The following is a 12,966-nucleotide window of genomic DNA, read 5'->3' as shown; positions in this document are numbered from 1 at the left end:
AGACTTTTGAGAAACAGATGGTGTTTGGATCGTTACCATCAAATGAATCACTGTGAAAATCAAATCAAAAAGGTGTGACTGGGTCATACGGACTCCCTCTGCTGTGTCCTCGTTAACACAGTGATGTCACATCCGAAATTGGATCATTATCCCATTTAAAAAAACAAATATCAGCTGTTTTGCATCAGATAATTTTCTAATTAAAAAGATAATTTTTTAATTCTCTAATGACACAATATACAGTATATTGGTAGAATATGTGTTGGATTTTATTTTAGTGCTGATGACAACCTTTTTCTTCCTGCTGAGTCTTTTTCATAGATTGATACCAGCCTGACTCTCTGGTGTGAAAACACGACTCTGCATTAATCGTCAGACCAAATTTACAAAGTTGAGAAACATTCTTGTACATAAATCATTTTCTAAGTAAACAGTTTGCTCAGAATAACAATACATATGTTTAAAAATATTTATTTTCAAATATTTCACAATATCCATGTTGATTTTTTATAAATAATTCAATATAACATAATTAATATCAAGATATTTTAGAATGTAAACTTAATTTGTTAATTTCTTTTAAAACAATATTAACAATATTTTTTAAAGCTTATTTTGATGGTAAATACAGAAAAAACAAGCCATACAAGTGACTGTGCAACACCAACTTGAACGCAAAAAAAGCCTCACCTCCTCTAATAAGACACTTCATTATCTGTTACAAAATTACTTTAATTTTAAAATCATGTAACATACATATGTAATCTATTAGACATATAAAATAAACAACTATATAGGCTAAACTTTTTTTTTTTACATTCTATTATACAATATATTCAATGTTTGTTTCTGCACTGAAACTGCAGAAATGGCTGTGTACCAGGTTTCTTTTGTTCATGTCCTGGTGTATCTTACACAGAAAGTATTGATGTGACTGCCCTCTCATACTCGTCAGTCATTATTTTACAAATCAGAAAAGTTAAATGTGATGAAGATCACATACCTTCAGAAACATTGACACTCAAAGAAAAACCCCATGAAAAAGAAAACTGAAAGTTGAGAAAAAAAAAGGTGCGACAACTATTGATGGAGGATGGAGAGTTTTAACTCGACTACAAAGAAAAACAGTACCGTTGAGCAGGCGGATTATTTACAATAACTGCAAAACACACCTTAAAAGCTCTAAAAATCATCTCATCTGGTGGAAAATGGGTGATTTTTTTTTTCCAGAGCAAAATAATTTAGCAGAATTTCCCTCAACCACCTTTGCAAGGCAAATAACAAAATGATAACAGTTATTTTGTATACAGACGTGGACTGAAATCTTCTCTGAATGATGTGTTTAGATGGAAAACAACCTTTATGGGGAATTTCACTGCCACTGGCTGAAAGATTGATATTCTACAAAAGTGTGATTTATAATATTGAGTAATGAGTAGCAATGAAGGAAAATAAAAACATAGTCATCTATGGCACCTCTGAGTTGCTGCCTGGACTGAACTTTTATGGGCAGTCACTTTAATATTTCTTTACCAAATAAAAAGGGATAAAAGGACTGAAGCTGAAACTTCAGCCATCGGAAAAAAAAAATCATTTTGATGATGTACAATTGCACTTTTTCATAAAAGCTACAAAACTGAAACCCATTAAACTGAAATGACCTTTTTGCAGTCAATTTTGGCTGAATTACCATTTAAAGATGTTATTATCACTAGCAGTGACCACACAGTGTCTGGACACAAACATAACAATTAAGATTCCTCATTTCATTTCTTTTTTCATGATCATGGTGAACATACGACCTCTTTAGTCCAGAGTTTATGTATTTTGTTGTCAGTGGTTTTGTCTCATATTTGGGGGAAAAAAACAACTCTACACCACATTCCCATGCAGACAAAGTCCTGTGTACAAGCTGTAGTCATTGTAATCATATAGTCTTCAGTGGACACATCGTGTATCTTTAGAAAAGATACTGCTGATATCAACGGCTGAAGGAATGTTAGGACATTTTCATTAAAAAAATACTTCCATATTCCATATATAATTTACATGGTACAATGGCTTATTATACACCTCTATATACATCGTATACATCTGTTCTGAAACATTTAAAACTGTATAAATTAACATTCTTCTTCTCAAATCGACATTGCACATAGTAAAGTGTAGAACGGCACTGAACGTACATGCTGAGAGTGTTCAGACAGTTGAGTCTCGTCGTCCAGTATGAACGGCGCCCGTCTTAAAAGGGACTGTGACGCCTCTAAGGTGAACGTGTCCAACTGAGGTGGCTGAGACTTTAAGACCAAGCTGTCACATCGAGCATGAAGGGCTCCTTTTTTTAAAAAAAAAAAAAAGTGTAGCACAAGTTCCACCATGAGAATTTCAGGAAATTCTTGAGTCACAAGCTACCTCGGTACAACTACGTAACCCAGGAGACAAAAGGTAAAGGTTAAAGATTTTAAATGATAAATTCATACAATCTGTGACTGTGGCGCAGGCAGTTACTGAACAGTTTGTGCGTACTGTTGCAAGATGTCTGTCTGATTGTCATCAACAAAAGAGAGAGATGTACTGTATGTTGTCTAGTGTGTGTCCTTGCTTTATAGTGTTCAACTGCTAATCCAGCTGCAGAAATACACTCCAAACCTCCCTGTTATACCTTTAGACAACAAATGTATAAAGTCCGCTTTATATTTGAATAGGAAATGACTGTTTGATTAAGAAGTGCTGTTACAAGAGCTGAAACAGTTGTTGTCCTTCGATAGAGAAACAAAACAATCTCTCATTAATATGATGGACTCAAAAGATTGTCATACACAACGTATAAAAAGGACTGATTTTAACGTTGGACAGGATTGACTCTGCAAATTACTTTCAGATGTATGAAGAATTAAGTGTTTGTTATTCAACACAACACAATGCATGTCACTACTGTGTAATTTCAGGGCAATTATTAATTGGTCAGTGGTTGGAGCCAAATAAACAAAATGAATGAGTGGACTTGAATAAACAGAGCAATACTGTTTATCCATCCATATCCGTGTCACAGGCAAGATCTCTTAAATCATTTCTGGCTGTTTCCGAGATATTCAAACCAGCACGCCCACCCTACTGCAGTAGTTTGCTGTATTGTGGTGTGAAAAACAACAATGAGTCACACACAGATCAGAGGTGGCCAAGAGTTCATGCACTGTTCTTGTGAAAATATTTTCCTTTAAAACCATGAACCCAGGAGGGGTGAGACATCAAGACCAGTATTGACCTTTCAATGTCCAAATGAACACATAAACTCTTTTCTTTTGTGTATAAAACCACTTTCTTAATCCCATATATTGTTTAAAATATATATGTAATAAATAAACATGAAAATTATTTCATTAGGGTTTCAGCAAATAGATAAAAGAATCTTATATCTCTAAATCATTACACAAAGTGTTCAAAAAGGGTTTGGACTTTACTGGTTGGACATGTAAAGGCATCCAATATATATTTGTAATATATCCAATACAAATCTAGATCTGATGCGGAAAATAACTTATGACCTATGAAAATATAACTTTGTATTCCAAATGGACCTGAGCTGGATTTTTAAAGCCGTAATCAGACGCAACCATCAAACCGCACCATGGACCAACTGTACCATGGTTAAAGGCACAATTTTTTCCCCCCTCTGGTAACTCGTTTACCACTGAGGGACTCGTGCTGCAGAGCTCATCAGAGCCACCTACAGTCGTGACTTTGGAGCTTTGTCGTCACTCTCAGTGAGAAGTGGTGGGATAGTTGTAGCAGCCCTTCTTCAGTCCCAGATTGAGGCTTTAAAAATCTAGATGGACGTTTTTTTTAATAACTGGAGAATATTCCTCCCCCCTCTCATCTTCCCAGTGTGGCGTGTTACATCAAAATTCTTACCAAACCTGATTTTAGATATGGTGGTTGTGATGGTTCACATTACAGCCCCTCTCTGGTGACTTGACATGAACATACCTGCAATTAATCGTTGTTTACGGGACAAAATTGGAGCAACATCTGATGTCTGCTAACTGAAACACACACACACACACACACATAAATCCCTTTTTGGTAAGGAATCATTTTCAGTGGAGCTAAAAATCAGACAGGGGTGATGATGTGATGTCACTGGGGAGGGGTGTTGAGCTAAAGATTTGAAAAGAATCTCACTAATAAGCCGTTATTAGTGGGGAAAATAGAATATTAATTTATGAGCAAAAATAAATATTCTACTTTTGGGGTAGGGGGTGATAACAAAGTGCAAACAGACACTTAGAAATAAACTCTCTCTGTAAGATGAAAGCAATGTCTTCTTGAGAGCTGTGATAATCCACTTGTTCCAGCAGTTTTACTGACTGAAGACTGAGTGTGCAGCTGGCTGGCGATGAAGGCCCTGCACTTCAGACTCGCCTCAGATCCTGGCAGTGACATCGGGTCAGTGCAGCCTCTGCTTGTGGGTTTCACTCCAGTGACGCACAGACCGGCTTCGTCTGGACACGCGGCTTCACATCAAACGTAAGGTCACTAGTAGCAATTTCCTGCTTTCGAGCGTTTCCGCCGCACAGCTCGGTGTCAAGTTTTGACTTCCAAATGCCACAGCGGGCTGCCACCTGCGCGGCGGCAACACCGAGTTAAATCTCAGCGCTCTGACGTAGTCCGCAGCGCTACCGAGTCAGCATGTTTCGGAAGTCTGACACACTGCCAGTCTGGTTTTGGGAATGTTGGTATTGTCTTTGCTGCTGTTGTGGCTGTGGCGCTTGCTGCAGTTGCTGTGTTTGCGGCTGCTGCTGGATGTATCCCACAGTGCTTTGCTGTGGGACATTAGTGGTGTGTAAGAATGCTGGAGTAGGTCCACTGTGCACAAGTCCTTGAGTCATCTGTGGACACACAAGAGAATATGAATGCACTCTGGCCAAGTTTTATATGAGATATTGCCAATCTAATCCCTGACACATGAGTGCTATCTGTGAATGTTGAGATGTTGACTGCATGTCATGCAAGCCATCATTCTGGCTTTTAATTGTATTTTTAATACAAAACAGAAATACAGCTATTACTTTCTGGTGATAAATGGCAAAAATCTGCAGTTCAATAATAGGCACAATCAGAGTGTATTTCCCTCATGTCTCTATGACTAAAGTGTCTATGATCTATGAAGTGACTCAATAAACTGATGCAATATTCTCTGGATGTTTCTGTATGGAAGGATTGAGGTAAGATACTTATGAACTTTGTTTTCCACCAGACTCACACTATTCATCTATGATACTTTTTTTTTGTCCGCTGGAGACTTGCGTTGACACTTCTGGACAAAAATGATAAACAAGTCCAGAGCAAACAACTCAGACCTAATGAATTTAAAGCACATTGATTGAAAATAACACTGATCTCCTGGTGAACAGCCTGTGGGAATTAAACAGCAGCTCGTTGCTGTGGTAACCAGGGATTCAGCTGCAGCATTGTGAGTAAAGTGATCATGAATCAGTAAACATAAAGCCTTGGATAATTACACTGAACAGCATTATGTAACACCATCACTAATGAGTGAAGTTGAAGTCAATAATAAAAATTTTACACACAGCATCACTACACAGCAGATGAGCGTCGTACCTGAAAGAACTGCTGGGGCTGCTGTAGCTGCAGGGAGTGCTGAGAGGCCTGAGGCTGAGTGTGGTAGGCCGACTGGGACTGGTGCGTGATGAAACTGTTGTGAGGGATCATGATGGGGGACGTGAAGACCGGAGAGGGCACGAGGACGGCGTTGCAGTTGACCTGTTGCATGGAGAATGACGGGGCGATGATCTGCTGATCCAAGGTGTATCTGTACGGTGGGAAACAACGAGGAGGTAAGACACGACGTGAGATAACACCACACGGACAGACTCTTGTGTTGAGTGTGTGCGGTCTAATTTAACAGTTCTCACATGGTTTGGGAAATGCCCATGTTGCACTGGGACGGTTGTGAGGTTACACTGCTAGGGGGAACCAGTGTCTGCATTGGCTGGTTGAGGAGCATGCTGCAGGAAATAAAATCTGTTACTGACAGAACCAGGACTCAGTCTGTACAGTGACAAAAGGCATGCTGTCAAAAAGCATGAGGTGGGCACTTTAACCTTTAACTTTAACCTACTCTGACAAAATATCCTGGTGGTACATCAGATAAAAACTAAAAAGGCGCTTAAGGGCATTTTTGATCTTAGCAGGGGATCTTTATTTCTGAAATTATTTAGCGCCAGACTCATGAATAAATTTTGTGGTTAACATGTATAATTTAAGATTCAGCACATCTGAGGTCAGAACTAAAGTATGTCGCGTCATTCCAGGATCCTAAAAGGTTTTGAAGGAATATGTTTTTCCCTGCTAATATGACTCCTAAAGAAAACCACTTACCATACCAGTTTTCGGTGATGTAACCAGTGCTGTTGTTAAGTTTCATAGTGTCATAGTGTGAAACATAATGCGTCTTTTTGGGGTCTCTCACCGTAGTTGTCCATCTTGGTTGAACTCGCTGTCCGTGTGTCTTTGGTTTGCATCCTGCAGAGGCCTCGTGTTGGTCTGAGAGAACATCATGGGGTTGCTGTAGAAGGGCATCGTCAAACTCGTGTTGGTCTGCACCGGTAAACTCACTGACTGCACCTGCCCGCTCCGTGCGATCCTCTGCTGGACCTATGATGACACGCAGGAGATACACACCAACTAATTCAAAATCTGAGCAATTTCAGTCTGAAACAGAGTGAACAACATAACAATTTGTCACTTTACTTGCTGATACTTCCTTCCTACATGAGATTATATTATTATATATACAGGCAGAAGCAAAGAGTGTATTTTTGATGTTTTTCTGTGTAAACTAAGGTGGTTTTGACCTTCATCCAATCACCTGAAACATCAACCATCTTAACAATTTAAAGAGATATAGTTTTCTGACAGTTTGTCACGGATTTTCCAGGCTGTGTACCTGCGTTGAGGGTGAGCTATTCTCTCTCAGGAGTGAGTGAGGAGACGAACTGTGGGCCCCACAGGACGGTGGTTTAGGGTGGCCCGAGAGCTGCCTGATGACCCCTGACTGGCTCTGCTGGGCCGGCCGGCCTGGACCCTGCTGCTGGGGCTGCTGGGGCTGCTGCGCCTGACCGAAGTCATTGTGGATAGGCTGCTGTAACAACATCTAACATACACACATAAACAGAAAATATAAATGTATCCTTCATTTACTTAAAAATGTATTTAATTTACAAAGTCGGTTTACTTCCACAGTGATTCTTCTTGATAATTCCTATTTAAAAAGAGCAAAAATGTGGCTCAAATGCTATTCTGCTATAGTGTTTACTCCTGATGAGCTAAATGTTAATCGGTTGCACAATAATGTGTGTGTTTAATGTCATTGCCTCCTGGTGTGAAGGCAGCATGAGATTTGATTTGAAAGAGACAACCCATCTTTATCAGACTCTACTGGGTATTTCATGTGGGTCATGTAGGAATGCTCTGAAGTGGTTTGAGCACTAGTTGGCTTAACTGGTTACTGTTGGCCTCTTGGTGGGGCCATTCTGCCATTACTGTGAAGGTTTAGGGAATGTGTGCTTACATGTCGTCTTTTGTCTTCAAATGAAAACATCCAAGTGGTATTTTGTGGGGAGTGTTACCTGGAGATTAGCAAGGTGAAGCTTCTCCTTAATGTCATGCAGCTCCTGCTGCTGCGTCTTAATGTCAGCTTGCAGAATGCGCGTCCTCTCCTCCAGCTGCTCTTTCAGCTGGTTCATTACACCGAGCTGGGGCTGCTGCAGCTGATACACAGACGACTGCTGCTGCTGCTGCTGCTGCTGCTGCTGCTGTTGTTGTTGTTGCTAAAAACAAGTGATTATAAAAAAAAGTGGTTGGAAACAGACAAGAGAAAAACCTGGCAGTATTCTTCAGCACTTCAGTTATGCCTTTTTTTTAGAAGAAGTTACTGTAAATGCGCTATGTGTGGAGATAATCAGTTAGCATGAGTCATATAATGGTTTATTCTTGTGAGGGTGAAAACACATCAAGATCTTTTTTCTATGACATTGGTTTTCCAAGTCTAAAAGTGATATGAATGTCTGATTTCTTTGAGAAATATACAAGCAATATGTTTCTATTTCAGATGTAATCTTGCTACTTTTTTTAACACAATCTTAACTGGGTCTGGAGGCACTGTGTAGAAATAACAGCAGAAATAAACCCAGAGCAGCAGCAACAGTCATAACAATAAGATATTGTACACAAACAGAAGAGGGAAAGGCAACGGGCAGGAAAGGAAGTCTAGACACTAACCATTGCGGAGTGCTTGCTGCAGGTAGGAGAAAGGGGGAGGCTCAGTTGGGGAACGAGGTCAAAGGAATTTTGTCTTTGTGCCAAATTCTACAGGGTAAAATAAGATGACATAAAATGAAAGTTTTACAATTAACACCATATTGTGTCAAAAGACAGAGAGACACACGTAACTGCTGTATAAACCGACCTTGGAACTGCTGGGTTGGAGTCTGGCAGCCGTCTTCTCTGTCCCGATGGAAGCAGACTGCCATGATGGTGTGCAGGCCTCAGTGTAGGAGTTAGCTGCTGCAGAAGAGACACACTTTGATCATCAATATTCATTTCCCCCGACAGAAATGGACATTTTGTCTAAGCATGGGTCCTCGTCCGACTTTACTTTGAGATACGGTTCATTTTCTGGTTGGTGCAACAACAAGTTCTATGAGTAAAAATGATATTTATCTTTTTAAGATTGTTTTGGCAGCAAATAAAAAAAATAACTTCAAACCCTCCTATTTTAGATTTTTTAAAAATACACTGTTAAGTATTTATGGATATTTTACTTAAAATTGTTCCACTGCAGAAAGAAAAAGGTGACAAATATAACTGGATCCAATGGCATAATCTATAATTCTCAGGAAACAAACACTGTACTGTGTAACATATAATCCCATTTTTCTTATTCCCAACTTTTAAGGGCAAATGTGTCTAAAACTGTACCTCATTATACTGTGCATCCCTCTCACATTGATTACATCCTGTCTGTTCTCAGTTCTTTTAAGATGTTATAAAAAAAAGTTATCTTAAAAAAATCTTAGAGATCAGAAATCTTATTTTAGCAGAATAGTGCTACATTGCTTAAATTTCCCTGATTTTTACAAAAAGACAGCCTTCCTTGTGTTTCCTCCTAAACTGAGTAACTTTAACCTTCCTGAAATAAAGGCAGAACAATTTACAAAATGCATTTATTTTCGGGTTTTATAACAATATTGATGATTCACTGGCTCTTGATTGCCACCTCATTCTGCCTCTGACTGAAACCCACAGACTTGTGGATCTTTTTTCATCGTCACCAACGCAAAAGAAGAAAAAACAAATTCTACTAACAATGTTTTCTGACAGATGCAGTTTTATGAATATGTCTTTGAAAATAATGAAAGGTGTTTGTGTGTGTGTGGGTTAAGGGAAGACTGCAGCACAATGTTTAGTCTCTATGAAGAGAAACTGATAAGTCTAGAAAGCTTCCACTGCAACTGTGTTTTTTTTTCATAAATATGCAGATAGAAGTGAGGTGTTTAGTACATTAGACGGTGGGTGGAAGAACGGCTCAAGTCAGAGAGACTGGAGGCTCAAACAAACAAGGCAAGCTAAAGTAAGCTTTGGAAACATCTCATAGATGCATTGTCGCCCACATACTGTATATTAAGGTGGGTGTTTTATTGACTGAGGACCAGTGAGATGCAGGTCTAACAGATATTTTACCTCCTAATTACAAAGTCCTCTCAGATTATAAAACAAAAGATACATAATAGGATTTTCTCAAAATATTTTATTCTAAATTTAGGATCTAGCATCTCCATTACTATGATGAGGATTCCCACGTTAAACCTACAGAAAACCTGAGAGGAGAGGCGTCACATTTTCTGCTGCCTAATCTATCAACAACAGAGAAAATCCAATTTATTCTGCTCAAGTCAAATAACACAACGGCTCCTACAGCCACACAGGAGAAGGATTTCTGTACATATTGACCTGCTGTAGAATGAGTTAGCACTTTAGGGAGAAGAGGATGACTCACATGCAGAGTCTGACAGCGCTGTGTGGGAGGACTTCCGGGAGCTGTGGGAGGATACAGAACGTGCGCCGCTGTTTCTGTCCCGTGGAGGGTCTAGTGTGGAACAGATGTCCAAGTACAGCTCCTGAGCCTGTAACACAGAGTAATGTACAATACAGAGGGTCAGATCTGAAACGGACATGAAGACTGACCTTCTATAAGTCACATACTGAATGTTCGAGTCCACTTGAGTCTTACCTTCACAGAGGAGGGAGCTATCTCAGGTGGCGACAACTCCTCAAGGCCGAACGCTCTCCTCCTTTCAGCTCGCACTTCAGCATAACTGAATAACAACAGATAGAAAGCGGATGCATTACTTTATATCTAACTTAATCTAAAGATATTGTTATATTTGCCAAAACAGCCCACACCTTATACACATCCCTAATCCCAGGACGCTGAACAAGTTTACACGTCCCTCCCTTGGCAGACGTTAGAGTAACACAAGCAGGGATAAAAAAAAAAAAAAAGGCTCACCTGACGACAGTGTGAGTACAGACGATGAACTCAGGTTTGGAGTTCCACTGGTGGTAAGTGATGTAGTAGTGCGTCCGCAACCAGATCCACTGCTGGCCTTTGGTCAGAAAGCGATAGTAGCAGGATTTACCCTTTCCAAACTGCATTACTGAGGAGAGAAAACAGAAAGAGCACAACAGTGCATCAGTGGTGCTTATAAGGTTGTAAGATTCAACAGTGGAGCATGGCTGACAAACTCCAGAGCAAATAGGGGGTCAAGGCTTTCTCTGTGCACTAGTGCAGTGGAAGAATGCATGTAACTATAACCTATTTTTCAGAGATGGATTCCTGGATCTACTGGTGATGAAGGTTGGTAAGACAGAAGCAACAGACAGAGTTACTCACGTTGCTTGTGACACTGAGCGATAAGCTCCAGGTCATCCACATGATAGTAATCATAGCCAGAAGTTCCAAGAACCTCAAAGGGTAAATAGCCGATGATTGGTGAAGCTCTGAAACAAAAATAGAAGATGATAAGCATGTCGGAAAACCAATTACTGCTAACAAAAAAAAAAATCTACATTGCTGATTAATGGGGGATGGAATCATGAACATCTCTTTTACCTGTGATCTAAAAACAGGAACTTCCATTCAAGGCTGTGTCTGGATGTGAATTCGTCACAGGTATCTTCCACGTTACACAAATCCTAAACAAAACCAAAAGTCACAGATGGAGAAAGTCAATATTGGGATTTCACAGCAAAGAATGGAATTAAAAAAAGCCTCATTTACAGATGCTACAGATGTTCGCATTGAATTATGGAGCGCTGATCAAGGTCTATTATGAAAGGCTGCTTGTTGATGTTATATTTTCTTTTTGTTTACGTAATTGGGAAATATGAAGCTTAGCCACTAAATTAAATTACTTTAAGGTGAAGCTGTTGGAAGTGATGCCTCACTTCTTGTTTTCAAATAATCAACTTTTTAAATATGGAACAGCTAAACTGATCATTTTCATAGATTGTAGTTTTCAAGTATGTGTGTGGGTACTTCAAATATGCTGTGTTCAAAAGTTTGTGGCGATTAAATATTTTTTGTAAGAGAGATTAAAATCTTATTGCAAGGTTGGCATAATGCTTGTACTATGGAACATATCACAAAAACAGTATGTTAAAGCGGTAGTCTGTTTTTCCTACTAACAAGTATTGTCTGTGTTGCCAAAGCCTGATGTAGCTTATACATCTGTGCCATAGAGCTCCATTGTTGTCCAAAAACTATTTAAAAAATGACTATATGTTCCTTCATCACCATCAACATGCACACTGTAGTATATTATAAGTAAATCCCACATACACCTTCCTGGTGCAGTAAATATTTGCTAGCAGCTGAAAAGTCCCCTAAAATGTACTTTTTACTGAGTCACATTTGCTAAAAACTACAGTGCCCAACATTTTGGATGAATTAGGGAGCCTTTTTAAAAAATGAAATGAAATATTCATGACCCATTTTTTAAAGATTGAATTCTTCAGTAGGACAAAATCTGCTTGGGGCTGAGAGAAACGGTTGGGAAGCCAGAGAGTATTGAGAGACAGACTAACAAATTCTTGGTTTTGGTCTTTTCATGTCATTTGTTGACAAAAATAAAAATATAGAATATCATCAGTCGTTTCCTTTAGGCTTCTCTGCCCCCAGCATCAAGGATTTGGCAGTGGTGCCTTGTTAACATGCCTTTATAATTGTTTTGTGTGTGTCACAGCCAAACAGTTTGCATGTGATGAATGCTGAACATTTAGGTACAGTACAGGTCAAAAGTTTGGACACTTTCTCGGGAAGGTATGTCCAAACTTTTGACTGGTACTGTACGTTATGCTTATGACAATTGAAACTAGTCTGTGGAAGAAACTGTGAAAAATATGTTTTGTATTGAGTTTTTTTTATTTTTTATGTGGTATTTGCAATGGATATGTCTTGAGTCTGAGAATCTGAGGGGAAAATATTCCATGTCAAATGGTCCAGAAGTTATTGTTATAGTCATTCCATCTGGCAAATCTGTGTAATCAGTGCATTTTAAATGTTGGAATAGGTATTGAAGGAGAGTTGAAGCCTTTCCAACAGATCTGGTTATTCTGGCATCATTGTTCTCTAAGCTCCAGCACATTTTAAAACAGGAAAAGAAAAATGAAAAGACCTGTCATGTTGCCTCTGAAAAAAAAAAAAATCCTTCATTTTTTTGTCATCACAGGAGATGTGTACCATTTTATTGTGTTAACCAACAAGCCAAGAAAACTTTGCTTTTCTGTCTGCAAAGTGTAGAGGCAAACATAAAACTGGTATTGTGTTCGGAGTTAATCACAACATCACAAGATCTCAGGAAGGTCACCACACGGATTTCA

General features: G+C 39.1%; 1 protein-coding gene across 5 annotated transcripts in view; it reads right to left on the bottom strand.

Annotated features, from left to right (window-relative positions):
• Nucleotides 1–504: 504 nt before the first annotated feature.
• The window catches only part of npas2 (neuronal PAS domain protein 2), a 47,951-nt gene continuing 35,489 nt past the window's right edge, over nucleotides 505–12,966 (bottom strand). For 3 of the 5 annotated variants that reach the window (XM_042431517.1, XM_042431518.1, XM_042431522.1), the window contains 13 exons: nucleotides 11,198–11,280; nucleotides 10,979–11,085; nucleotides 10,595–10,742; nucleotides 10,316–10,400; nucleotides 10,082–10,208; nucleotides 8,492–8,589; nucleotides 8,305–8,391; nucleotides 7,653–7,853; nucleotides 6,971–7,177; nucleotides 6,494–6,678; nucleotides 5,937–6,029; nucleotides 5,623–5,833; nucleotides 505–4,889 (listed from right to left, as the gene is read on the bottom strand). In XM_042431517.1, the coding sequence (XP_042287451.1) occupies nucleotides 4,677–4,889; nucleotides 5,623–5,833; nucleotides 5,937–6,029; nucleotides 6,494–6,678; nucleotides 6,971–7,177; nucleotides 7,653–7,853; nucleotides 8,305–8,391; nucleotides 8,492–8,589; nucleotides 10,082–10,208; nucleotides 10,316–10,400; nucleotides 10,595–10,742; nucleotides 10,979–11,085; nucleotides 11,198–11,280 (1,845 nt within the window). In that variant the 3' untranslated portion in view covers nucleotides 505–4,676. The remainder of the gene's footprint in view (nucleotides 4,890–5,622; nucleotides 5,834–5,936; nucleotides 6,030–6,493; nucleotides 6,679–6,970; nucleotides 7,178–7,652; nucleotides 7,854–8,304; nucleotides 8,392–8,491; nucleotides 8,590–10,081; nucleotides 10,209–10,315; nucleotides 10,401–10,594; nucleotides 10,743–10,978; nucleotides 11,086–11,197; nucleotides 11,281–12,966) is intronic. The other 2 variants (XM_042431519.1, XM_042431520.1) reach the window with 2 other exon arrangements.

This window comes from Thunnus maccoyii, chromosome 13 (genome assembly GCF_910596095.1).
Source record: "Thunnus maccoyii chromosome 13, fThuMac1.1, whole genome shotgun sequence".
Taxonomy (NCBI): Eukaryota; Metazoa; Chordata; class Actinopteri; order Scombriformes; family Scombridae; genus Thunnus; species Thunnus maccoyii.
The sequence above is the reverse complement of the archived record's forward strand: the minus strand, read 5'-3'. Positions and strand labels throughout refer to the sequence as shown.